This window comes from Oncorhynchus clarkii, chromosome 22 (genome assembly GCF_045791955.1).
Source record: "Oncorhynchus clarkii lewisi isolate Uvic-CL-2024 chromosome 22, UVic_Ocla_1.0, whole genome shotgun sequence".
NCBI classification, from domain to species: domain Eukaryota; kingdom Metazoa; phylum Chordata; class Actinopteri; order Salmoniformes; family Salmonidae; genus Oncorhynchus; species Oncorhynchus clarkii.
The window spans coordinates 27,395,139-27,422,500 of NC_092168.1; the positions used below are offsets into that span (position 1 = coordinate 27,395,139).

Here is a 27,362-nt window from a genome sequence, read left to right on the forward strand (position 1 = left end):
TTTGATTAAACATTTATTTTAACAAAAAAATACAATCAACTAAGAAAATAAATATGGATTAGACATTTTTTACAAGTCACTCATCACTACATTCAACTCAAACATACTAAAAACCTATGTCAAACAACTCTCACCCCAACAGAAATGTTCAACTGTGCTTCAGCTTTAGTTCCCATGACGATACCTCATATTGCATAAACAATCCTAGGGCCTGTTGTCCATGACAATGTTACCATCCTTGTCTTTAACTCTGAGGCGTCCGGTGGGGTAGCGGGTCTCCTGTCTGCCATCGGTATAGACTGTCTTCAACGTGCCATCTGGGTACTCCCTCCTCTTATAGTCTGCTGTGTGGATCTCCTTCTGGCCTGTGTTGAACTGGATCTCCTTACTGCCATCCCTGGAGGAGAACATGAGGACAGTGGTGAAAGATACAAGACAGAAAAAAACCTTAAACCACTGACTTCACGAAAGAGGCAAAGATTGGGCACTCCTCATCAAGAGCTTTTATCTGATGAGATGCATGCTAGAGTATGTAGGTGACGTATAGATATATAGACAGAGGCGTGAGCTCTGTGGACTTACAAGTTAACTTGTATGATGGTCCCGTCAGTGAGGACACTCTCCTCCCTCCCATCTGGATAGAGGTTCTTGACTGTCTGGTCAGGGAATGTGATCTCCTTCCGGCCATCAGGGAAATGCTTCTCTGCAGAAAGAAATGAGGACTTACACACGTTTAAAGCAGCACAGTGATGAAGGGGATCATTTACGTTTAATAGTAAAATAACATTACTGTCAAATAAATGCAATCAAGTCTCACCAGTCTGGTTGTTGGGGAACTGCAGAACCTCGATGCCATCAGGATAGGTGGTGTGAGTGGTCTGGGCATCCGCATAGTAGTAGATCTGTAAGAGGACTATATTAGTTGAGACACTTACACATATATCTGGGATTCATGCAAGTCTAATATCCCAATAACACCACTGAATATGAAAGGTGTTGCCAAGGAAGGGTCACTGTCAATGACTCACCACTCTCTGGTCAGCCATGACCTGCTTGATGTCCCCGTTGAAGAAGGTGACTTTGACTGTCAGTCCGTCCGCTGACACCTCCTTCCTGGTCCCATTGGGAAAGATGATGAGTCTCCCTCCACAGGCCAGAACCCTCTCCATCTAAGACAATAACACATACCCGAGTCAATGGAAAGCACTTTGAGCTCCTGGAAAAGCACTATAAAAATCCAATCTATTAGCGAGACAATAACGGCTTTGAGTGACAAACTGAATTCTGAAGTATTTTCACAGAATTTCCTCCCAATCCTTCTCGTCCCCCCTCACCTTTCCATCAGAGTGGGTGAGGACATCTTGACCTGGCTCTTGTTGCTCTTTGACCTCTGTCTCAGTCTGCAGACCTCGAGCTCTCTGTGTGTAAAGCCAGACAGTCTACATTCAGACACCGCAGCATACCTCAACAACAAAGGTGGTGTATACACACAGATCCTATTAAATTACTAATAGAGTTCTAACAAGTAATTATATGGGTGTATAGCAGTGTTGAGCCATGTCATGGCAGTGCTTTCATTAAATAATCAGATTCCAGTGATTTAACTCACAGGGGACAGGTTGTTTGAGTGGTCGTGGCTCTGTGCTGGGTGGTGGCTCCTGGTCAAAGATTCTGGTCTATCCTCTGAGCTGTAACTGTGTGCGGGGCTGGGTGCTGGTGTAGGGCCTGACCTCTTCAGGATGCCCCTGATACCTCCTGTTAGACAGACAATGTAGAACAATATCTCTACCTATAACTAAATAAAAAATATTTACCTCCCTTTGTTGAATCCATAGTAAATCTCATGATCAGTCCATATTCAGGGATGCAAACTGGTGAGGGCCCAAAAAGGTGACACTTTTTTGTTGTTGTACTGAAACATGCAAAAAAAATCCCTGCTTGCAGGAAATGCAGGTTTTACCTAATTGAACAAAGAATATGATCTACAGGATCAGCCTGTGTGTAAAATAGTGGTTAATGTGAACCTAACTCACTGCTAAAAAATGTAAGGAGAAGCATTCCAATGTTATGTTGCCTAGACTTTACTGCAAATGACACTCAAGTCTTGAGAAAAAAACAATACACTAGTATTGCTGTTAGCCATGACAGCCTTTATAATAGAATGCTTGTGACCACACACACACACATCTAAATATTGCACTTAAGTAGAAATAGAATGAAAACAGGCATTCTATTTTTGCTCTATTATAGTGGCCACTATAGTCGACATCGATCAAGCGCGCAAGGCTACAGGTGTGCAAAAATAACATTCACCGAGTTAAAAAAAAATGTACTAAATTTGTTTTTACTAAGTGTTACTGTCAAGTTCAACACAACAAAAGCAATATCTTTGGGCTACACTGCACATTACTACATTGTACACTTTCTGCCTGTGGACATCTGTTCTACAATGTGCCAGCAGAGCATGATACCCTTTGTTGGCATAATTGATCTCTTTCAGGCAGAGAGAACACCTGGCATACCCCTTTTTATCCACTATATTGAGAGAGGGAAAGTGTGTGGCGTTTCTTTCACCTCTATAGTGGCATCCAGCTTAAACCAGGCCCAACTCTAGCTACACTTAACTGTTTAACAATCAATGCCTCATTTTCACTTAATTCTGTCATTCTGATCTAATTAACTTAGTGTTCTGTAGAGGGAAAATAGTTTCACACAGATTGCCAGTAAGCAACTAACGCATTATAACTTGAGGAACGGCAGGGAGTTGTATAACGTTGCTAGTTAACACTATAGCAAATTGGTTACGTTAGGTTACTAACGTTTGCTCATCTGATGTTGTGACATTAGCTTGCAAACGTTAGTTGTCTAACTTTATTAACCAGCTAATTTTTCACCCCAAACTCAATTATTTGATCAGTTAAGTTGGCTAATGTTGCTCAACATTTCTCTGGCAAGCTATAATGGATAATTTGATGCAGCTAGCAAGACACTTAACAATACTTGTTCCACCACACTTTCTCCATCACCTTCTCACCTGCCTCCGTGGTCAGGCTTCTCACCTGCCTCCGTGGTCAGGCTTCTCACCTGCCTCCGTGGTCAGGCTACTCACCTGCCTCCGTGGTCAGGCTTCTCACCTGCCTCCGTGGTCAGGCTTCTCACCTGCCTCCGTGGTCAGGCTTCTCACCTGCCTCCGTGGTCAGGCTTCTCACCTGCCTCTTCGTTAATGTTCAGGGGACGCGCTACTGTAAATTAACTGGCAAACTGCCCTTCTATGCCTCTTTCCAGAGCGCGCGCGCACTGATGCTGTAACTAGCAAATTGGTTGTCCTTTCTCTCTACAGTCACGTGCTGCATTCTGTTATGTGAAAGGTTGGCTGAGCCTTGGATACAGCCAGTATTGCTCAAAACGCGCATCACTCGTTCGGATACAGCCAGTAGTCATCCAAAGCCCCCCCCCCCCCCCCCCCCACCCCCCACACACACACACACAAACTGTTCTCATTGGACCTACAGGAATGTCACCTATTTTGGATTCAAAATGGCTAAATTTCGCAGAAAGGTGACTAGTTTGCATCCCTGATAATGCAGCTACCTTCCTTGTACCTTGAGTGGTGGGGCTGTGTCCTGATGGGCTGCCTTTAGAGGAGATGCTGCTCTGTGGTTGGCTGCTCCTCACCGTGTCAGGAGGACTCTGAACAAACAAATACACACTGCGTTAGGGTTGTTATCCTGAGTCCGGCACAGGACAGAGAATTGAACCACCGCCAGAACACAAACAAACTGGAAAAATCACAAGAAAGTGGTAGTAGTGAATTTGTAAACTCACTGCCAATTTGAGGCACCTGGCTTCAAGAGCAATGTAACTGTCCAACGGCCTGGATCCCTCCCTCCCCCTCTCCTTCTCCCTCCTGTCGTTCTCTCTTTCGCTGTCTGTCCCAATCTTCCTCCAGGTGCTGAGGCGTAGTTTCTCCATGGTGCGGACCTCGTCTTTCAGGTTGCTGTTGTCTGAGCTCAGGGAGTCTATTTGCTGCCGGAGACGATTATGTGTGGTGGACCAGCGGCTCTCTCTCCGCTTCAACTCCTCCTGCAGGAAACTCAGCTGCTTCTTCATGGCCTGAGGGCAACAGGGCAGGGTTAATGGGGGTTATAAGACCTCTTCAAAATAAAGGGGGAAAGTGTCTCTCACCTGGATCTCGTCACGCTCCCTCTTGTCTGGTATGGCTCTGGCGGCAGAGGCATGCCTCTCAAACACCTTGCGTTCCTTCTGCAGCTTCTTGGTCTCCTCCCTCTTGAACTCCTCAAACTTGGCCAGCTCCTCAGCCTTGCGCTGCTCAAAATCTGCACACTCCTTCCTGGAATAGAGACAAAATCTGTTTGTCAGACACTTTTATACCCTAGATGAATCCATTTAATATACATTTTGTAACAATGCTTTGTATAGAACCATAGATGGGTGGGTTGTTTAGCAACAAAACGCAGAAAATAAACGAGGTTGGCTAAAGCCCTATTTGGACAGGATTACTTTTACTGGCGGTCGGATAATGTAATTATGTGCACAAGCAAAAAAACACCACTCCAAATGTTTCCTCCAAATATTCATTGAAAATGTAAATACATTTGCACAATGAGTCTCAAATACATTGTTACATTTGTTAGTTGGTTAGCTAGCTAGCTATTTGTTCTTGCAAAAAGAGTCAAAGCACCTCAAAACAAGATATTGTATCAATAACAAGATGCAACGAGGTGAAATAAGCCACCTACGATTCCCCATATGGCTGCCTCTTGTCGTTGTTGCTATCTATCTGACCTTCTAGAATCATAAAACCACATAGCGTTCTGCCTCTGCGATGTGTGCGCATTGTTTTTGTGAAGTTGTCAGGCAATCCGTCTATTGAGGGAAACCCTGCCCATTCCAGTTCAGACTAAATGATTGTTACCGGAGTTTCTCCTGGTTCTTTTCGTTCTCCTGTCTGAGTCTGGCCAAGGCAGCATTCTCTGTCCTGAAACGTTCAATCTCCAGCTCCAGCTCCACCAGCCTCTCCCTCAGCTGCCTGGACTGCTGCTGGCCTGACCACACACACAATACAAAATAGTTTTATGCTGGTGCTACCAACTTTAGAGAAAAAGTCAGAGCCCTGCTGTTGATGTACTCCATTGAGTTAAGAGTGTATGCACTGTCTCACCTGATCCGTCCTCAGTCTTTCTAGGTTCTGGTGGAGAAGGGGCCTGGGTTTTGGGCTTTAGCGAGGGGAACAGCCTGGCCATGAGCTGGGAAGCGGGAGGAGGATCTGGCTCCTGGTTGGCTGCTGTGATAACAGACATCCTCTCCAGCTCCGTCCCTTTGGCCACAGCCACCTTTCTCTTTAGTGTCCTCTCTGAGGGTGAAATGTCATTCACTGTTGCTGTGGAAGTGTGTCGGTTTCCTGTTGCAGCGCCTCTTGTTCTGCTGTCGTCCTCAACGATGCTGCCAGCCTCCTCCAGGTCGTTCCAGGTGTCATCATCATCAAACACCAACAGACCCTCGTGGTCCCCATTTTCTCTGTCCTCCAAAAGGGTGGAGTCGTCAAGGTCACTCTGCCCGCCCTCCTCTGCCTGGCTTGAGCCTCCCTCTCTGTCCTGATATGACCTCTTGTCGTATGGAGGGTTGGATGCAGGGAGCGGGTTTTCCCAGAGGTTGCTGGAAACAGTAGTCTGGTATGACGGTTGAGCTACTTCCTCCCGATCCCCGAATTCAGAGCTGCTGCGGAACAAGATGTCAGAGATTTCCTCATGTTTGCCGTCGCTCACTTCATCTTCTTCCTCCTCATCAGTGGCTTTGCTGTTTTCCCTCATTACCCTCACAGCAGATACTCCTGGTGATTCAGATGAGCTGGTCCCTGTACCTTGGCCACTTCTACTGGTGCCCCAGCTGTGAACCCCTTTAGGCAGCGAGGGGGATTTGATGGGCGTGGAGGAGAGGCGTCGCGGACGGCTCCCCCTGCTGCCCTGAAGGGGATGTTGCTGGTCCAGCTGCAGCACCTGTAGGTTTACATTTAAATGTATTAAAGCAACAGTGTAGCCTAAATACTCTCAGTGGCCGGTTCAGTGTTTCCACTGCAATTATTTTGCTGTGGAGCTGCAGCACAGCAAAATCGTTGACACCACACACCAAAAATATTTCTGCTGAGGCGCACTTTGAAGATGCTAGAACAGTCCATATTTCAAAAAAAATAAAAAAAATTCACTTTTTTACTTTTCCTCTGCAAACAAAAAAAGTAATTTATAGAAAAATATTCTTATGGTGTCAGATGTATCTATTTATCTAGTTGGCTTGTTGTGTGTTATATGCGAGATAAATATTTATCTCGTGGCGCATTCATCTTGTAATTGCCATAGGGAGGGAAACAGCAACAACTTTTGCAATCGAAAACAAAGGTTTTATTGCCATTTTTCTAAAAGAGGGTGAACCATTTTAAACCCAGAGTTTTTAGCAGTTGCATGGTTATATGCATGTTACCTCTACGCATTTAGCAGTGAGTCCATAGGGGAGACTGGAGCTAAATGTAACACCGGTGAAACAGATAACAGAAACAGATAATATTTTTAGTTGAGCAAGAGTAGTGGCAACAAGGGGGAGAATGGTGATCTGAAGTTTGTGAGAAGTCCAGGCAGGGGACATATTACACCAGGTGGTAAGTTATCTCAACAGGTATAAAACTACATTATATACACTGTGTTTATGCATGTTTTTTGGGACATATAATTCATCAATAGGATAATAACTAGTTAAAAGATCACATTTGGGATCTGGCTAATGATTAGCCCAATAGGGTAAATGCAGATAGGCAACCCCATGCTTCAGCCTATTTATTTGCACTTTGCGGCATCTGTTGAGCTACAGGTACATGTTTTTTGCTAATGGCATACCTGATAACATGGACCATGCATATGCTATATACATATATATATATACACACACACACACACACATGGCCCAATATGCTAAAATAATTCAACACAATTTTACAAATGTGTTATTGGGCTCATTCTGGAGGTGGAAATGTATATTTTAGGTGTCAGTTAGCATACTTTTACTTTCATTTTGGCGTAGAATGCCCCCCTCCCCTCAACAACCTACAATATTTTTCCAGAGGAAACACTGGGCCAGTTTTGGTACACTACCTTGTTTCACAGAAATGGTTTGCTCCTACAGACAGTGAGTCACATGGCTTGCTATATAATATAAAGAAGTCTGACAGGCAGAGGCATTCAGTTACTGTTCGATTGAATTTTAGAATGGGCAAAACGAGTGACATAAGCAACTTTGGGTGTGGTATGATCATCGGTGCCAGGCGTGCCAGTTCCAGTATCTCACAAACATCCAGTGTCTAGGGATTACAGAGAATGGTGCGACAAACAAAACATCAGTCAGCGGCATTCCTGTGGATGAAAACAGCTTGTTGATGAGAAGTCGAATGAGAATGGCAAGAATCGTGCACGCTAACAGGTGGGCCACAAACAGGCAAATAACGGCGCAGTACAACAGTGTGCAGAACGGCTTCTCGGAACACACAACTCGTCGGTCCTTGTCATGGATGGGCTATTGCAGCAGATGACCACACCGGGTTCCACTCCTATCAGCTAAAAACAAGAAGCGGCTCCAGTAGGCACGAGATAACAAACACTGGACAATTGAACAGTGGAAAACATTGCCTGGTCCGTTGAATCATGCTGATGGCTGAATTAGGATTTGGTGTAAGCAGCATGAGTCCATGGCCCCATCCTGCCTGGTGTCAACTAGAGGTCGACCTATTATAATTTTTCAACGGCGATAGCGATTATTGGATGACCAGAAAAAAGCCGATACCGATTAATTGGCAGATATATATATATTTGTAATAATGACAATTACAACAATACTGAATGAACAATGAACACTTATTTTAACTTAATACATAGAAATAAAATCAATTGAGTCTCAAATAAATAATGAAACATGTTTAGTTTTGTTTAAATAATGCAAAAACAAAGTGTTGGAGAAGAAAGTAAAAGTGCAATATGTGCCATGTAAAAAAGCTAACGTTTAAGTTCCTTGCTCAGAACATGAGAACATATGAAAGCTGGTGGTTCCTTTTAACATGAGTCTTCAATATTCCCAGGTAAGAAGTTTTAGGTTGTAGCTATTTTAGGACTATTTCTCTCTATACCATTTGTATTTCATATACCTTTGTTCTAATAGGTACTTTAGTATTGCCAGCCTAGTTGATAGGCTTGAAGTCATAAACAGCGCATTGCTTGAAGCACAGCGAAGAGCTGCTGGCAAACGCAGTAAAGTGCTGTTTGAATGAATGTTTACGAGCCTGCTACTGCCTACCACCGCTCAGTCAGACTGCTCTATCAAATCATAGGCTTAATTATAATAACACAAATATGAGCCTTAGGTCATTAATATGGTTAAATCCGGAAACTATCATTTCGAAAACGTTTATTCTTTCAGTGAAATACGGAACCGTTCCGTATTTTATCTAACAGGTGGCATCCATAAGTCTAAATATTGCACAACCTTCAATGTTAAGTCATAATTACGTAAAATTCTGGCAAATTAGTTCGCAACGAGCCAGGTGGCCCAAACTGTTGCATATACCCTGACTCTGTGTGCAACGAACTCAAGAGAAGTGACACAATTTCCCTAGTTAAAAGAAATTCATGTTAGCAGGCAATATTAACTAAATATGCAGGTTTAAAAATATATACTTGTGTATTGATTTTAAGAAAGGCTTGTTTATGGTTAGGTACACATTGGTGCAACGACAGTGCTTTTTTTTGCAAAAGCTTGTTAAATTACCCGTTTGGCGAAGTAGGCTGTGATTCAATGATAAATTAACAGGCACCGCATCGATTATATGCAACGCAGGACAAGCTAGATAAACTAGTAATATCAACCATGTGTAGTTAACTAGTGATTATGTTAAGATTGATTGTTTTTTATAAGACATGTTTAATGCTAGCTAGCACCTTACCTTGGCTCCTTGCTGCACTCGCATAACAGGTAGTCAGCCTGCCACGCAGTCTCCTCATGGAGTGCAATGTAATCAGACATGATCGGTGTCCAAAAATGCTGATTACCAATTGTTATGAAAACTTGAAATCGGCCCTAATTAATCGGCCATTCCGATTAATCAGTCGACCTCTAGTGTCAACAGTACAGGCTGGTGGTGTAATGGTGTGGGGGATGTTTTCCTGGCACACATTAGGTCCCTCGATACCAATTGAGCAACGTTTCCAAGAATTCAGCCTGTTCTGGAGGCAAGGTGGGGTCCACCCAGTACCTAAAACTGGCCACTGAGTGCATGTGAAACATACATCAAATGTTATGCAATTCATTATAAAAAAAAGACAGGTAAAAAAGCATCACAAACCTTCATGACAAAGGATGAGTTGGAGGAGAAGGAGAGTTCCTCGGCTGCCTGCTCCAGCAGCTCAAACTCCCCCAGCTCCACACTCTCCTTCTGACGGTCACAGTCCCAGTGCTGCAGCTTCTCCTGGAATGACAGCTCAAAGGAATACTCCGGAACACCTGATTTTCCCTCTGCTGCTCCATCCGGTCTCGATGGACCACTTCCATTCCTCTGCAGTGCTCCAGTCCTCTCCTCAAGCCCAAACTGTTTAGTTACAGCTGCAGGAGTTCTACTCACAGGTTGAGAAGTCCCGCCCACCTTGTTACTAATCACCTCCATTGGCCTTAGACAGTTAGTCATCTCAATGTTCTGTCTCTGATGACTGCCCAGGACTCTGGGCCTCACTGCGGCCAGCTTGTCTGTCTTGCCTTCTGGTCTGACACTGTCCAGAAGAGGTGAGTACAGGTCTCTTGGTCTGTTCTCCTTGTTGAGCACAGCAGTCTTGCGCTGTACGGGGGGGCGCTGACTGACCTTCTGGGTGGGCTCTGAGTTCCAACGGGTGCTGACCTTGGCCTGGGGATCTTTTTGGGGTCCCCCTCTGTTGGGCATAGGGGCTTTGCTTCGGTTGGTGAATCTGGAGAGGCCCTCCCCTCGCCTCAGGAAGGCTCTCTTGGTATTAGCTCTCGGACTGGCTCCCTCAGCTGCCTCTGGGCTCTGTTAGAGAGACAGCTTAGCATTAGCAATGTTCCATGCAAAACAAAGGGAATGGTACTGCAGCTCCAAAGACCACCATACCTTAATCAAACTCAACTTGTCATTTGGTTGAGCTACCATTTTATTTGATCTACAGCCCATTTTTAGTGTAGTGTAGCGAAAATAGGGTTGGTCTCTGACCTGCTGCTGCTGGATGGTCTTCAGTCTCTGTTCCTCCAGTCTCAGCTGTTCCTCCAGGAGCGCCTCAAAGGTCTGCATCTGCCCCCCTATCCCTGGTTTAATGGGTCTGGAGATGACCATAGACACGGGAGCACACAGCCAAATCAATGATTTGTATTCTATGCTGTCAGTTAACTGAGAATAGTGAAATAAATCATGTTTAGACATTTCCATCTCAAATATGAAGTTAAACATGTACCTGTCCTGTGAATCTAGTTCACAGTCATCTCCTCTGTATGCTTTGTAGTCTTCAGTCATGGAGGGAGCAGAATGGGAAGATAATGTGACTTCCTCATCCTCATCACCACCCCTATCATCAGCATCCCCATTCAGCTGATGACATTTGTGTGGATTGCTCCATGATTCTGTCCCTGTTTGAGTACAACAGAGGTTAAGTCAATCATGTAAAAGCCCCTTTAAATGCGTTTAGGCACCGGAGCACTTTTCCTACCCAGTATTTGGTCCTTTTCCTGCTCCTGGCCCCTTGGAGGCTGCTGGAATGTAGGCCCCCGTCTCCAGAGCTGGGATGACGCAGGCCCTTGTGGGGGGCCTACAGGGAAACTCTTGGCTGCTGGGGGTCTGTGAGAGAGTGGGTAGCCCCCCAATAGAGTGTTCTCTCCCCAGTCTGCTCCCGTCAACTTGGAGATCTCGATGTAATCTGTGAGAAATCACACAGGTCTTGTCTAAATCAGGGGTGTCAAATTCAATAACTGGAGCTACCTGCTCCATACAGCCTGCTGAGCAATAACACGGCAATAACACAGTGAGTGGAGTGTGTTTTTCAGTACCTGCTCCATCCTGCTGAGCCACATGCACCATGCCCAGTAACCTTTGTTGCTCCTCCTGGAGACTGACAAGTTCCTCTAGCTGGTGGGCTTTCAGCTGCTCCTGCATGTGCTGCTGCCACTGCCTCAGCTGTAACACAGCACATACAGTACCCATAAGCACCGCTACAACATTAGACGTAGGCCTGCCTATCTGGAAGTGACAAGCCATTCCAAACAGTCATCATGATCTCAAATATTTTAGGAAGCCATTCAATACTGGTTTCTTACCCGTTCGAGTTTGAGCATTAGGGGTAGGTCCTGAGACTGATCTACAAACTTCTCCATACTGTCCATCTCTCCAGGTAATGTCAACCCTTGAGACGCCACTGTCTGCAGTTCAGCAAATTGTCTGTCAGACAAAGTCCTATCCACTGGTAGCTGATTCTGTTTGCTCAATTCTGTCCCGGACTCAGCATCATGGACGAGGGAACTGATACTGAGGCAACTGCTGCTACTGGAGACCGGGAGGGGAACAAACTGAGAGGCGAAGGAGTCATTCACATCCCGGGATCTCCAGACAGAGCTGTGTCGAAGAGACTCAGCCAGGTCCGGGGAGGGGTTCAGGATAACCCCGGCACAGGAGCTGCTCGTCGTCCATCGGTCAAGGAACTTTGTTTGGGACTGCTGAGCCTGCAACCCAGCTGGAGATGACATGACTTGCTCTTCAGACAGGGCTAATCCGAGATTAGAGCAGATTTTAGAGACAGGTCAAGAGTAAAACAGTGTGACCCATTCAGCATGCCAGATCAAGTGCCTGGTTACCTAATTTAGCTAATTATACCACGTCACAGTGTGGTTATGCTTTGCCTACAGAAATGTACAGTTTAAAAGGACAGTTGTTAGCAACAGTTTAATACCTGTACTGTAGTTTGCTAACAGTGCATTTCCACATCATGACAATTTACAGAGTAACGTTAGTCGCAAGAAGTTGTACATCCCTGAATAGTAAAGTACCTGTAACTAGCTAGTAATATGACATATTGTCAAATAATGACATATAGTTTATAGTGTTAAACTACTCAAAAACAGCTTCGTTAGCAGGCAAACGTTACCTGTCATTGTATTGACAACGCCTTGGTTTGGCTAACTAACGTTAACTAGTTGCAAACTAGCAATCTTGCAACAAAGTTTTACCATTGCAGGAGAGTAAGACAAAAGTTGTGCTTTGATATTATAATGATAGACACATAGCTAACATACATAACGTACCTTGTTTACAGACAACGAATTTACGTATTCAATGTATTTTCAGTGTTTGAAGACAACAAATGGGAGATTCGAAGTATACCGCCATCCCAAAACAAAGCCCGCGAGGGAGAAAAATAGGACAAGTTGCATTTTGGGTAATGTAGTACATGGCGTTGAAATCCAAGACCAGGAAGTGGTTTTCAACAATTGCCATTCGTCAATAGGGCATTTCAAGACGTTCAAATGCATTTCTGGAGGATGTACTGGAGTCCCAACTAGCGGTCCAAACACTTAAAAGACCCTCAAACTACGTGGACACTTCTGATGACGTACCATGACGTCTGACGAGTATACGCGTGCATGGCAAGGGGCGAGGGAGGAAGGAATTCATTTTAAATGGACCGCCCTTACCCGGAAATTCGTCACTCGTTCATCCCGTGATGATTGTGTTTTCAGCTTCTTTTTTTCCTGCTGCTCTTCCTTCTGTGTGTTTTGCGCCACAGACTCTGGGTCAGTTGTATCTGTCTTAACCTGCCGTTCTCTTTGTATCTAATTCAAAGACACTGGATCAGTCAGAGCAGCAGGGGGATGGGATCTCCCTCTCCCTGGAGGAGCATCTTAATGCCCTGTGCCTCCTCCGATCCCTCGGCCCGACCCCAAAGCACTCAACTGGAGCAGATTCTCCTCCGATCTTTTCCAGGACGCCCACGAGAGCACCAAAGTGATGTCAACCGCCCTCTACACCCAGTCTGTCATGGAAAGAGCAGGTGTTCTTAATATTTTTTTTGTATGTTTTACATATATTGGATTTGCAAAAAGTCAGATGAAATTTTAACCCCAGGATTATGTCATCATGGTAACCAATTTTCAACAGAGAAACCTTGTATAAAATATGTAGAATTTCAAGGTTTTACTGCAAACCTACAAAGCATTACATGGACTTGCTCCTACCTATCTCTCCGATTTGGTCCTGCCTTAAGTACCTACACTACCGTTCAAAAGTTAGGGGTCAGTTAGAAATGTCCTTATTTTTGAAAGAAAAGCACCCTTTTGTCCATTAAAATAACATCAAATTGATCAGAAAATATATCAGCAACCATCACTCCTTTGTTCCAATGGCACATTGTGTTACCTAATCCAAGTTTATCATTTTAAAAGGCTAATTGATCATTGGAAAACCCTTTTGCAATTATGTTAGCACATCTGAAAACTGTTGCTCTGATTAAAGAAGCAATTAAACTGGCCTTCTTTAGACTTGAGTATCTGGAGCATCAGCATTTGTGGGTTCGATTACAGGCTCAAAATGGCCAGAAACAAAGACCTTTCTTCTGAAACTCGTCAGTCTATTCTTGTTCTGATAAATTAAGGCTATTTCATGCAAGAAATTTAGAAGAAACTGAAGATCTCGTACAATGCTGTGTACTACTCCCTTCACAGAACAGTACAAACTGGCTCTAACCAGAATAGAAAGAGGAGTGGGAGGCCCCGGTGCACAACTGAGTAAGAGGACTAGTACATTAGTGTCTTCACAAGTCCTCAACTGGCAGCCTCATTAAATAGTACCCACACAACACCAGTCTCAACATCAACAGTGAAGAGGCAACTTCTAGGCAGAGTTCCTCTGACGCAGCCGTCATACCGCTCAGGAAGGAGACGCGTTCTTTCTCCTAGAGATGAACGTACTTTGGTGTGAAAAGTGCAAATCAATCCCAGAACAACAGCAAAGGACCTTGTGAAGATGCTGGAGGAAACGGGTACAAAAGTATCTATATCCACAGTAAAATTAGTCCTATATCAACATAACCTGAAAGGCCACCCAGCAAGGAAGAAGCCACTGCTCCAAAACCCCCATTAAAAAAAAGCCAGTCTACTGTTTGCAACTGCATATGGGGACACAGCTTGTACTTTTTGGAGAAATGTCCTCTGGTCTGATGAAACAAAAATATAACTATTTGGCCATAACGACCGTCGTTATGCTTGGAGGAAAAAGGGGGATGCTTTCAAGCCGAAGAACACCACCCCAACCGTGAAGCACGGGTGTGGCAGCATCATGATGTGAGGGTGCTTTGCTGCAGGAGGGACTGGTGCACTTCACAAAATAGATGGTTTCATGAGGGAGGAAAATTATGGGGATAAATTGAAGCAACATCTCAAGACATCAGTCAGGAAGTTAAAGCTTGGTCGTAAATGGGTCTTCCAAATGGACAATGACCCCAAGCATACTTCCAAAGTTGTGGCAAAATGGCTTAAGAAAGTGGAACAAGAAATGGAACAAGAAAGTCAAGGTATTGGAGTGGCCATCACAAAGCCCTGACCTCAATCCACTCTGTCAGGTGGAATGAGCCAAAATTCACCCAACTTATTGTGGGAAGCTTGAGGAAGGCTACCCGAAATGTTTGACCCAAGTTAAACATCCACAGGTGGGGGTTGTGCTTACAGCCCAACACCGTGCAGGACGTTTGGCATTTGCCAGAGAACACCAAGATTGGCAAATTCGCCACTGGCGCCCTGTGCTCTTCACAGATGAAAGCAGGTTCACACTGAGCACATGTGACAGACGTGACAGAGTCTGGAGATGCCGTGGAGAACGTTCTGCTGCCTGCAACATCCTCCAGCATGACCGGTTTGGCGGTGGGTCAGTCATGGTGTGGGGTGGCGTTTCTTTGGGGGGCCGCACAGCCCTCATGTGCTCGCCAGAGGTAGCCTGACTGCCATTAGGTACAGAGATGAGATCCTCAGACCCCTTGTGAGACCATATGCTGGTGTGGTTGGCCCTGGGTTCCTCCTAATGCAAGACAATGCTAGACCTCATGTGGCTGGAGTGTGTCAGCAGTTCCTGCAAGAGGAAGACATTGATGCTATGGACTGGCCCGCCCGTTCCCCAGACCTGAATCCAATTGAGCACATCTGGGACATCATGTTTCGCTCCATCCACCAACGCCACGTTGCACCACAGACTGTCCAGGAGTTGGCGGATGCTTTAGTCCAGGTCTGGGAGGACATCCCTCAGGAGACCATCCGCCACCTCATCAGGAGCATGCCCAGGCATTGTAGGGAGGTCATACAGGCACGTGGAGGCCACACACACTACCGAGCCTCATTTTGACTTGTTTTAAGGACATTACATCAAAGTTTGATCAGCCTGTAGTGTGGTTTTCCACTTTAATTTTGAGTGTGACTCCAAATCCAGACCTCCATGGGTTGATAAATTTGATTTCCATTGATAATTTGTGTGATTTTGTTGTCAGCACATTCAACTATGTAAAGAAAAAAGTATTTAACAAGAATATTTAATTCATTCAGATCTAGGATGTGTTATTTTAGTGTTCCCTTTTATTTTTTTGAGCAGTGTATATATATTTCCTGAGTAATCTGAATATTTTGTTCCTATATTTGAAATGTACTGTAACTTTGCCTGTTCCTGAAAATGACAGGCATCTACTAGGTGCTGCTATAATGCCTTTTTAAATTAATTTAAAATCTAATTTATTCAACACCAAAATATCTAACAGACCAAGAAGGAAGACAACTGTTTATCAAGTGCCACACTTTTCTTAATTTGTGCCCTTGAAAACTAAACTCAGAATCAAACTGAAAAACATTTTGAAATTCAGGAAGAAATGTGTTAAGTATCAAAGAAAATGTCAAAGTGGAATTTCATGTTTTTATTAACGGCATCATTTCTCAAGTGCAAGATGCGTTATGGTATGCTTAGATAAGTTAATGAAGTGCCAAATGAAAATAGAGCTATACAAGGTACAATTAAAATATTCATAAATCATAAGGAGTAATCCTTAGGCATTAGATACACATGTATGAAGAGAGCTGTACAAGGCAAGACATAAAAAACACCAAGAAGAATTATGCAAATATAAATCAGGTAAATGTGCATATGAAGAGAACTGTGCAAGACAACAAAAAACATCAAGAGTTATGCTTAGATAATAAGGTAGAGCTAACAGAGATCTTTACAAGGCACAAAATATAAGAACTATTTCAAAACAAAGTATTAGCCTAGATACCACATAGATTAACATATTTTGAGCACACAGTCTGCCTAACTGGAACTCATATACTACCCTTGGCAGCATATGTAGGAAATAAATGCCTTCAGTTTAGGGATAACATCAGCACAGAACTTCACATCAATAGGCACATCAATAACAACCAGCTCGGACAGAGGCCAGACAACAGTTTGCATATCTCCAGTCCTGTGCAGAACATGCCCAATTGCTCCTGCACGTAGTACCCACAGGCTCCATTATGTTGCAGCTGAGGAACTCCATCCACCAGCTTCACGTCGAGGAGTTTGCCAGAGACTCACACTTCACTCAGAACAGGACATTTTAATTTCTAGAAGTTCTTGAGAGTTTAACACTCCATCTGTGGGCTTGCAGAAAGACATGGCTCCTTGACACACTACTGTGCCTCTACTCTCCAAACTAAACCCACAGCTCTCCATCCATGTGTAGGCCACCTGCTCGTTTTTCTTGCCATATGTGGTTTCTGAGTTTCCATGGAACCTGGGGAATAGATGCTCCTGCACAAAGTGGTCAGGATTTGTTGAGGTGCGCACAGGAACATTCTTTACTGAGCTTGCAGTGATCTGAAATTTAAGTGTGTCATACCATGCATAGGAGGCACTCTGTGCTTTAGTAACCTCATCCAAGCTGGCACATTTACACTCCTCCAGCTTAACATAAAAGTCATCAAATTACAAGCATTTCTGACACTGTGTTGATGCCGTGTTTACTGTGTGGCTGCTGTTGGAACATGATGACTGTTTGGTTTAGCTTTGATGCACTTGTGCAGAAGGCTCCAAGTGGAACATTGGCCCCTTCCAAACTCTTCTTAAGTACGTTGTGGGAGTGGTACGCAGGGGTTTTAGGTAGAGATGGAGAAGTGGCTGGGGTGCTGTCAGAGAACTCAAAAGATCTCGCTCAACCTTTTTGGAGCTAAATTCCAAATTCCACTGGCATTGCTCATCTGTACACCCCAGTCAATCCTCCATACACGGCATTCTGCACCTTCAATAAAAAATTACTGTTAGAATAGTCAATTACAGTACAGAACACTAGTTTACATGGAGTTCACAGTTGACTAGTTTACAGTTTTGATAAGCTGATCTGTAAAAAAGTCTGACCATTAAGTGTCTGATCACAATTAAAAATAAAATAACATTCTACCTTGAAGCAATGTGTTGAAAAACAGATGTTAATATGCAAATTAGCGCATATTTAAGGACGGGTTGCCTCATTTGCATTAAAACAACAATTATAATAATAACTTTCAGTCTGATGAGAGTAAAGAGAGAGAAAAAAATCCCTATTAGCCTGTGGTTCCCGAATTTAAGCCAATAGAAGGCAACACAACATTGTATAAGGGCGTGGCGTGTTAATGGGGCGTAGTCGTGTTATTCTTCTATACAAGGAAGTTTACAGTTGCTAGTAAAGATTGTCGTACAGTAGCAAAATACGTGTGAGTACAGTTACAGCCACCTGTAACATATAATGTAAAGTTATCTTCACTGTAAGACAGCCACAGTAACGGACACCTACTTACGGTAAAACAGTTACATATTTTCTTTATAAGTTTGAATCTATAGCATTTTTCCAAAGATATTGATTTTACTGTGACTATTGTCGACAAGTGGGCTATTTTACTCAACTGGTTATGCACTGATATTAATTTCAGGTAGCTGACTGAATTTCACCCAAGTTCATCAGAAACTTCCTTCCCCATGGAGTGGAGTTTAGTCAGCTAGTTGCATAGCTGTCTACGACAGGGGCTTATTACGGTTTCGTTTTTATGTGCTCACATCCATGTATTTGTATACATTTGATTGATAGCCCACATGTATTACCATTAATTATCCAGGTAGCGAGAACACACATTTTCAACCTGACAAAAAGCTAAAATATCTGTTGTTACACTCGCACTTCCGCATCTGTAACAGTCCAAACATGTTATTTTTTACCCCCACAGCCCTTGCGCTGCCACTTTCTCTCGGGAATCCACGTTGAAACCGGATGCAGTTTGATTGCCATCCTAAATGGAGGCCCAATTCACTAGATTTAGCTCGAGGGAGCGAGTGAACAACTTTTGTCACTTGCGGGGTTGTTATGACCCACACTTCAATGCAAACTAGTCACATTGGTGGCGGTGAAGTGTCAAATGTAATCAACAAGGCTGCATTTTCGGCATGTCAGAAAAAAGTATGACGCTAGCTTACACACTGATTTTAGCGTTGGCAAATTGGCTTAGTCTCGTAGTGAGCAGCATATAAAACGTTGCTCCATTCATAAACATTTGTTTGCAATTCTGAAATGTATTGGAATAAATTACCAAACTATAAAACTAGCTAGCCAGCTCTAGGTAACTGTAGCGAGCTAGATACGTTAGCTTCCTAGGTACATTAATAGCTTTAGGTTAGTTGTTTTTAAACTCAACTTCAAGATTTCCACCAATGACGTTGCATCTCTGATAATCACGCTCCCTTGCTTGGGCAAGGGGCATTTGAGGTACACTGATGTGACGATGTAAAACGTTTAGGGCCGAGGGCTGTTTAGCTGCGTTTCAACTCAGAAAAGTCACACCCTTGTCCACTTACCCTCGCCTTATGCCCTTGGGGGAATCTCCGTCACCATCTTGGACGTCGGTCCAAACAAGGGAAGTGTACAATTATGTTCACTTCGGGTCTGAAACCCCCCCATAATTTAATTCGCGTTCATTGTACATCCGCTAAGAAAAGTCCACCGAAACGTAAAACCGAAACGTCAATATGGACGTCAACATACAAGTGTAAGTAAACAGATTAGAAATTGTGCTTCTAATGCACATGACGGCACCAGGGGCCTGTTGCACAAAACTAGGATAAGGGATTAAGCCAGGATATCTTGGTGATCCTGGCTCAATTGATCCGTAATCCGGTTGCACTAAAGATGGATAGGGGGCAGGAGGATATGTTATGGTATAAATTACCATGGAGATTTATTCTGTGGAGCTAGCCTGCTCCAGACCAGGCTAAATTCCAGGATCTATTTAATCTCATCCCTAATGTCAGTCAGCAGTCACCACAAATGGAAACCAATAGTTATTTCACTGCTCACTATACATTGTTATCACATATAACTAGACCCACTGTTATTTAAACGTTTGTGATCATTAATTTCAATGATTTTGGATAAAAAATGATTTTTAGATGATGTTGCTATCATTAGATAATTTACAGTTTCCCATAGACTATAAGGCTATATATAAAATGCTAGAATATTAGGGCCACAGAGGGGAAAAAAACACAAGTCATAATATTGTAACCAGTTGTTTTAAAGGAGGACAGTTGTTAAAATGACAGATGTGGGGCATTTCGTGAAATTGTACTTCAGTAAACAAAGACATGCTGATGTGCCAGAATATTAAGTATCACATTGTCAATATGTAGCTTTTCTGCAGAAAGAACCAGCCTCATAAATTTATGACTTTATCCTTTTTCTTCAGTGTGGCCCTAGTACTCTGTCATATAAACAAATACACATTCCATATGAATATAAAAACACAATGTGTAACATTATGTTCCTTTATAAAAGTAATGCTGTGCTTCCTGGGGGTCTGTGAAAGGTATGGCAGCCATACCCCCTGTCTCCCAGCAACACACCAGAGAATTCACCTGTCAACACAAAATCTCATCATTACTACCTCATAAACACAGTGATATTCTTGACACAGCCATGATGGTTATAAATAGGGGTTGTGTGGCTTACCTTGTGATTGATAGATTTCAGAGGCCCGAAAGATTCTGGAGTCATGTTTTTGCCACAACATTGCTGAACACAGTCAGCATTGCAGACCATTATCAAAAAGTTATGTTCACCTGAACATTAATGCTGTGAAAGGATTTCCTATTCACAAAATCGGCCTCATGGGCACCTGAGGGGGCTTTTATCCTTATGGTGTGCAACTGCACCAATGACATTGGGGAAACCTTGTAGAAATAACACATTTTCCTTCAGAAGTTCCAGCTAGGCAGGATAACGTTAGCTAATTCATTTTCTAGCTATCAAACAGTAGGCGTATATTAATAATTATAGTTACTATAAGTAGACAAGCTACCAGTGGCTGAAAACAATCATTGCGGAATGAACGAGTGACGAATTTCCGGTCAAGGGCGGTCCATTTAAAAATCATTCCTTCCTCCCTTGCCCTGCAAGTGTATACTCGTCAGACGTCATGGTACATCACCAGAAGTGTCCACTTAGTTTGAGGGGATAAGGTTAGTCTGTTAAGTGTTTGGAATTTGAAATCAGGTGTGTGTGTGTGTGTGTGTGTGTGTGTGTGTGTGTGTGTGTGTGTGTGTGTGTGTGTGTGTGTGTGTGTGTGTGTGTGTTCAAACTGGTCTCAGAGCATTTCGTATTATTCTGTACGTACATCAAGAGACTCCACTTAGTATGTTATGTTTCGTATGGTATATATTAATTTGTTGATGTTCATCACCGATTTTGTATGATATGTTACGAACTGCAATTTGTAATATATGTTCCGATTTTCTAAAAATGTACAATATTTTACAAATTTGCAAAATGTATGATATGTTACGAATTCAAGCTAGGTGGCTAACATTAGGATTAAGGTTAGAGTTAAATTAAGGAGATGGGTTAGGGGAAGGATTAGTTTAAAGGGTTAATGGAGTGTCTTGGATTTACGGACAGAATAATATGAAATGCTCTGAGACCCGTCCGGTGTGTTTGATAAGACCATGTCATAAAGGTTTTTCTCTCCTTCAACAGCTATGGCTCTGTTTGACAACTGTTTTGTGGTTTTGGAGCTGAAGAATTTGCCTTATAAGGAGAAGAATAGGCTGAAGCTGGCAATAACAGAGAATGGGGGCAGCATTTCCTATGTGATCAATAAGCAGGTCAGGTGCACAGTAACACAAACAATTTTGAATTCATAGGCTAGATTCAAACATGTTGGCGATATTGATGATCTGTCTTTCTTGCTCTCTTTCTCTCTTGATATATCGCTCTCTTTCTGTCATCCCCACAGTGTACTCTCGTAGTGACGAGCAGTATGTCCAGTCTGAGCTCCAGTCGGGTGCGGAGCATGAAGAAGCATCAGACTCCAGTAGTAGGGGTGGAGTATGTGTCACTCTGCCTGGAGAAGGGAGTCCTGCTGCCTGTAGAGGACTACTGCCTGCCCCCCCCTCCCTCTACCTCTTTCATCCCACCCAGACCTGCCTCTCCCTTGCCATCTCAGTCAGGTACAAGCCAAACCTTTCCCCTTTCAGTCAAATACAATCTTTCCCAAATTGAAATACGCTTTATTGGTGATTAAAATATACAATGTAAATAGGCAAGTAAATAGACTCAGTAATGAATAGATACTTTATCTTTCTCATCTATGCTTTAACTATAAGTAATCCCTAAGTAATAATACAGCTCAGCTTCTTCATCACTGTCAGTTTCAGGCATCACCATTCTCTTTGCATGCAGGCTTTTACGTGTGTGTATTTCCAATGAAAAGCTTCTTGCACATTCAGCAAGCAGAGCAAGGGTTTGTCATCTTTGAGCATTCTCCTCTGACACAATCACAGTGGGTGTTGTCTCTCGCTCTGTTCCCAGCATGTTGACTCATTCACCCAGTGTGTTCTTTTGAGTTAATCAGTCAGGAGGCTGTTTTTTTCCCTACAGTTGTCTTTAACTGACAAAGGCACTGTGTGCTCACTATGGGTGTGTTTCATCGCACTTTTCTGTGTTTGAAGAACGATGCCTTTTTTACGAAGGGGTGTATGTGTAATATATGGATGTTTTGAATAGAATTGGACTTTAACATAGGGTGTGTTTGTGTGCGTGTTATGTGTGTTAGTGTTGAAGGGAACGAGCCAGCCAGCTGAAGTTCAGACCCAGACAGTGAATGCTGTAAATCAAGCCGAGAGGGCGGGGAATCAGGAGAGTACTTACCTGGGCAAATTCAGGTGTGTACCTACTGTACCACTTACCTGTCAATCACTGCCTGACTAGATGTCATACTTTTCCTTTCTGACTTTAACCTGGTCATGGCCCCACATTTGATGACACAGGTCTTATACCAGAGTACTAACCAGTTGAATAACCTAGGTTATGTAATTGTTGTATGCAACTTATGTAATTGCCCTGCAATAATGTATGTATTTATTTATTTAACCTTTATTTAACTAGACAAGTCAGTTAAGAACAAATCCTTATTTACAATGACGGCCCACCCGTAGTGTAGTAACAAGCTACATGACTCGTTTGTGTTTTCTTTTCTTTTTTCTTTTAGAGTGTATACTGAAAGTGACAATGATCTACCAACATATCCAACACATTTCCAAGTGGCCAAGTACTCCATTTTTGGAAAGGTAAGCCCACCCATAGGCAGTACAGTTTATTTATCTCACGTCAGCTTTACTTGTTGATCCTGTTGATTGACACACCTGTCTTTACAGGTGTGTGTGTGTGTGTGTGTGTGTGTGTGTGTGTGTGTGTGTGTGTGTGTGTGTGTGAACCCTTTAGAATTACCTGCATTTGTGCATAAATTGGTAATAAAATGTTATCTGATCTTCATCTAAGTCACAACAATAGGCAAACACTGTCTGCTTAAACTATTAACACACAAATAATTGTTCATGTTTTTATTGAGCACACCGTGTAAACATTCACAGTGCAGGTTGGAAAAAGTATGTGAACCCTTGGATTTAATAAAAGGTTGACCCTCTTTTTGCAGCAATAACCTCAACCAAACGTTTTCTGTAGTTGCGGATCAGACATGCACAACGGTCAGGAGGAATTTTGGACCATTCGTCTTTATAAAACTGTTTCAGTTCCACAATATTCTTTGGATGTCTGGTGTGAACTGCTCTTTTGAGGTCATGCTACAGCATCTCAGTCGGGTTGAGGCCCCGCGTGTCCCCAGGCCCCGCGTGTCCCCAGGAACCCTCATTTGTTGACTTCTGTGATAAAAAAAAACCTTGGTTTCATGCATGTTAACATTAGAAGCCTCCTCCCTAAGTTTGTTTTATTCACTGCTTTAGCACACTCCGCCAACCCTGATGTCCTTGCTGTGTCTGAATCCTGGCTTACGAAGGCCAACAACAATTCTGAGATTTCAATACCCAGCTACAACATTTTCCGTCAAGATAGAACTGCCAAAGGGGGAGGATTTGCAATCTACTACTGAGAGAGCCTGCAAAGATATGTCATACTTTCCAGGTCTATACCCAAACAGTTTGAACTTCTAATTTTAAAAATTAACCTCTCCAGAAATAAGTCTCACACTGTTGCCGCCTGCTATTGACCCCCCTCCGCTCCCAGCTGTGCCCTGGACACCATTTGTGAATTGATCGCCCCCCCATCTAGCTTCAGAGTTCGTTCTGTTAGGTGACCTAAACTGGGATATGCTTAACACCCCGGCAGTCCTACAATCTAAGCTAGATGCCCTCAATCTCACACAAATCATCAAGGAACCCAACAGGTGCAACCCTAAATTCGTAAACATGGGCACCCTCATAGACATTATCCTGACCAACTTGCCCTCCAAATACACCTCTGCTGTTTTCAATCAGGATCTCTACGACCACTGCCTCTTTGCCTGTATCCGCTATGGGTCCGCGGTCAAACGACCACCCCTCATCACTGTCAAACACTCCCTAAAACACTTCTGCGAGCAGGCCTTTCTAATCAACCTGGCCCGGGTATCCTGGAAGGATATTGACCACATCCCGTCAGTCGAGGATGCCTGGTCATTCTTTAGAAGTAATTTCCTCACTATCTTAGATAAGCATGCCCCGTTCAAAAAATGTAGAACTAAGAACAGATATAGCCCTTGGTTCACTCCAGACCTGACGGCCCTTGACCAGCACAAAAACATCCTGTGGCGGACTGCAATAGCATCGAATAGTCCCCGCGATATGCAACTGTTCAGGGAAGTCAGGAACTAATACACGCAGTCAGTCAGGAAAGCAAAGGCTAGCTTTTTGAAGCAGAAATTCACATCCTGTAGCTCTAACTTTAAAAAGTTTTGGGACACTGTAAAATCCATGGAGAACAAGAGGACCTCCTCCCAGCTGCCCAGCTTGCACTGAGGCTAGGTAACACGGTCACCACTGATAAATCCATGATAATCGAACATTTCAATAAGCAATTCTCAAAGGCTGGCTATGCCTTCCTCCTGGCTACTCCAACCCCGGCCAACAGCTCCGCCCCCCCCCCCCCCCCCCCCCCCCCCCCCACAGCTACTAGCCCAAGCCTCTCCAGCTTCTCCTTCACCCAAATCCAGACAGCAGATGCTCTGAAAGTGCTACAAAACCTTGACCCGTACAAATCAGCTGGGCTAGAATATCTGGACCCTCTCTTTCTAAAACTATCCGCCGCCGCCATTGTTGCAACCCCTATTACCAACCTGTTCAACCTCTCTTTCGTATCGTCCGAGATCCCTAAAGATTGGTAAGCTGCCACGGTCATCCCCCTCTTCAAAGGGGGTGACACCCTAGAACCAAACTGTTACAGACCAAAATCCATCCTGCCCTGCATATCTAAAGTCTTCGAAAGCCAAGTTAATAAACAGATCACTGACCATTTCGATTTTGTTACCAAATCACCTTATACCACCCACCACTGCGACCTGTATGCTCTAGTCGGCTGGCCCTCGCTACATATTTGTCGCCAGACCCACTGGCTCCAGGTCATCTATAAGTCTATGCTAGGTAAAGCTCCGCCTTATCTCAGTTCACTGGTCATGATAACAACACCCACCCGTAGCACACCTTCCAGCAGGTGTATCTCACTGATCATCCCCAAAGCCAACACCTCATTTGGCCTTCCAGTTCTCTGCTGCCAGTGACTGGAACGAATTGCAAAAATTGCTGAAGTTGGAGACTTTTATTTCCCTCACCAACTTTAAACATCAACTATCTGAGCAGCTAACCGATTGCTGCAGCTGTACATAGTCCATCTGTAAATAGCCCACTCAATCTACCTACCTCATCCCAATACTGTTTTTATTTTATTTACTTTTCTGCTCTTTTTCACCCCAGTATCTCTACTTGCACATCATCATCTGCTCATTTATCACTCCAGTGTTAATCTGCTAAATTGGAACTATTCGCTCCTATGGCCTATTATTGCCTACCTCCTCATGCCTTTTGCACACACTGTATATAGACTTTCTTTTTTCTACTGTGTCATTGACTTGTTTATTGTGTTATTGGCTTGTTTATTGTTTACTCCATGTGTAACTCTGTTGTTGTCTGTGTCACACTGCTTTGCTTTATCTTGGCCAGGTCGCAGTTGCAAATGAGAACTTGTTCTCAACTATCCTACCTGGTTAAATAAAGGTGAAATAAAAAAAAAAAACATTCTCCAGCAAAATGTCTTAATAAGCTTGGGAATAATTTTTCCGTTGACGATAGCAAGCTGTCCAGGCCTTGAGACAGCAAAGCAGCTCCAAACCATGATGCTCCCTCCAACATTGTTTACAGTTGGGATGAGGTTTTAATGTTGGTGTGCTGTGCCTTTTCTTTTCTCCACACAGTGTTGTGTGTTCCTTCCAAACAACTCAACTGTAGATTCATCCGTCCACAGAATATTTTGCCAGTAGTGCTGTGGAACATCCAGGTGCTCTTTTGCGAACTTCAGATGTGCAGCAATGTTTTTTTGGACAGCAGTGGCTTCTTCCATGGTGTCCTCCCATGAACACCCTTCATGTTTAGTGTTTTACGTATTGAAGACTCGTCAACAGGGATGTTAGCATCTTCCATACATTTCTGTAAATCTTTAGCTGACACTCTAGGATTCTTCTTAACCTCATTGAGCATTCTGCTGTCATCTTTGCAGGATGGCCACTCCTAGGGAGAGTAGCAACAGTGCTGAAATTTCTCAATTTATAGACAATTTGTCTTACCGTGGACTACCTTTTAGAGATACTTTTGTAACCCTTTCCAGCTTTATGCAAGGCAACAATTCTTAGATCTCTTTTCTTCTCAGGCAATGCTATTTGTGAATAGCAAATGCACATTTTATAAATGTTTTTTTATGGGGCAGGGCAGCTCTAACCAAAATCTCCAATCTCGTCTCAATGATTTGACTCCATGTTAGTTGACTCCTGACTCCAATTAGCTTTTGAAGAAGTCATTAGCCTAGAGGTTCACACTTTTTCCAACCTAAACTGTGAATGTTTAAATGATGTATTCAATACAGACAATACAAATACAATAATGTGTGGGTTATTAGTTTAAGCGCACTGTGTTTGTCTATTGTTGTGACTTAAAATGTTATCTGATCTTCATCTAAGTCAAATTTATGCAGAAATCCAGGTAATTCCAAAGGGTTCACATACGTTTCCTTGCCACTGTACGTATGTAAATGTGTATGTATTTAAACGCAGCAAAAAAGTGGGTCAGAAGTTTACATACACTAAGTTGACTGTGCCTTTAAACAGCTTGTAAAATTCCAGAAAATGATGTCATGGCTTTAGAATCTTCTGATAGGCTAAGTGACATCATTTGAGTCAAATGGAGGTGTACCTGTGGATGTATTTCAAGGCCTACCTTCAAACTCAGTGCCTATTTGCTTGGCATCGTGGGAAAATCAAAAGAAATCAGCCAAGACCTCAGAAAAATAATTGTATACCTCCACAAGTCTGGTTCATCCTTGGGAGCAATTTCCAAATGCCTGAAGGTACCACGTTCATCTGTTCAAACAATAGTATGCAAGTATAAACACCATGGGACCACTCATCCGTCATACCGCTCAGGAAGGAGACGTGTTCTGTCTCCTAGAGATGAACGTACTTTGGTGCGAAAAGTGCAAATCAATCCCAGAACAACCGCAAAGGACCTTGTGAAGATGTTGGAGGAAACCGGTACAAACGTATCTATATCCACAGTAAAACGAGTCCTATATGGACTTAACCTGAAAGGCCGCCATAAAAAAGCCAGACTACGGTTTGCAATTGCACATGGGGACAAAGATTGTACCTTTTGGAGAAATGTCCTCTGGTCTAATGAAACAAAAATAGAACTGTTT

The 27,362-nt window shown here is 43.3% G+C and overlaps 2 protein-coding genes across 15 annotated transcripts in view; one reads left to right on the plus strand and one right to left on the minus strand.

Annotated features, from left to right (window-relative positions):
- Nucleotides 1-19,134, minus strand: LOC139380708 (centromere protein J-like). 4 transcript variants are annotated; one of them, XM_071123657.1, is made up of 18 exons: nucleotides 12,346-12,478; nucleotides 11,365-11,810; nucleotides 11,098-11,224; nucleotides 10,761-10,967; nucleotides 10,509-10,680; nucleotides 10,271-10,376; nucleotides 9,398-10,090; nucleotides 5,183-6,017; nucleotides 4,937-5,066; nucleotides 4,186-4,351; nucleotides 3,826-4,113; nucleotides 3,603-3,690; nucleotides 1,610-1,755; nucleotides 1,335-1,418; nucleotides 1,029-1,169; nucleotides 818-902; nucleotides 583-703; nucleotides 1-397 (listed from the first exon to the last, which is right to left on the minus strand). In XM_071123657.1, the coding sequence occupies exons 2-18, from the start codon at nucleotides 11,788-11,790 to the stop codon at nucleotides 205-207; spliced, it is 4,008 nt and encodes a 1,335-aa protein (XP_070979758.1). In that variant the 5' UTR covers nucleotides 11,791-11,810; nucleotides 12,346-12,478; the 3' UTR covers nucleotides 1-204. The 4 variants fall into 4 exon arrangements, with proteins under 4 accessions (XP_070979758.1, XP_070979759.1, XP_070979760.1 ...); XM_071123658.1 differs by lacking the exon at nucleotides 12,346-12,478 and adding an exon at nucleotides 18,935-19,134 and having other exon boundaries at nucleotides 86-397; XM_071123659.1 differs by having other exon boundaries at nucleotides 86-397; nucleotides 3,826-4,104.
- The window catches only part of LOC139380707 (poly (ADP-ribose) polymerase family, member 4), a 22,427-nt gene continuing 12,785 nt past the window's right edge, over nucleotides 17,721-27,362 (plus strand). For 4 of the 11 annotated variants that reach the window (XM_071123647.1, XM_071123651.1, XM_071123654.1 and 1 more), the window contains exons 1-5: nucleotides 17,721-17,887; nucleotides 21,108-21,235; nucleotides 21,367-21,580; nucleotides 22,186-22,294; nucleotides 22,621-22,699. In XM_071123647.1, coding sequence (XP_070979748.1) covers nucleotides 21,110-21,235; nucleotides 21,367-21,580; nucleotides 22,186-22,294; nucleotides 22,621-22,699 — 528 coding nt within the window. In that variant the 5' untranslated portion in view covers nucleotides 17,721-17,887; nucleotides 21,108-21,109. Of the gene's footprint in view, nucleotides 17,888-18,865; nucleotides 19,126-20,486; nucleotides 20,594-21,107; nucleotides 21,236-21,366; nucleotides 21,581-22,185; nucleotides 22,295-22,620; nucleotides 22,700-27,362 lie in introns of those variants that run through there. The other 7 variants (XM_071123645.1, XM_071123650.1, XM_071123653.1 and 4 more) reach the window with 5 other exon arrangements.

Excerpts from the sequence above, each read along its gene's own strand:
- LOC139380708 (XM_071123657.1), bottom strand. The coding sequence starts at position 11,790 with ATGTCATCTCCAGCTGGGTTGCAGGCTCAGCAGTCCCAAACAAAGTTC. Across the intron at positions 4,114-4,185 it reads GGGAGCGTGACGAGATCCAG|GCCATGAAGAAGCAGCTGAG; the intron begins GTGAGAGACACT and ends TGTTGCCCTCAG. Across the intron at positions 3,691-3,825 it reads CCAGGTGCCTCAAATTGGCA|AGTCCTCCTGACACGGTGAG; the intron begins GTGAGTTTACAA and ends TTGTTTGTTCAG.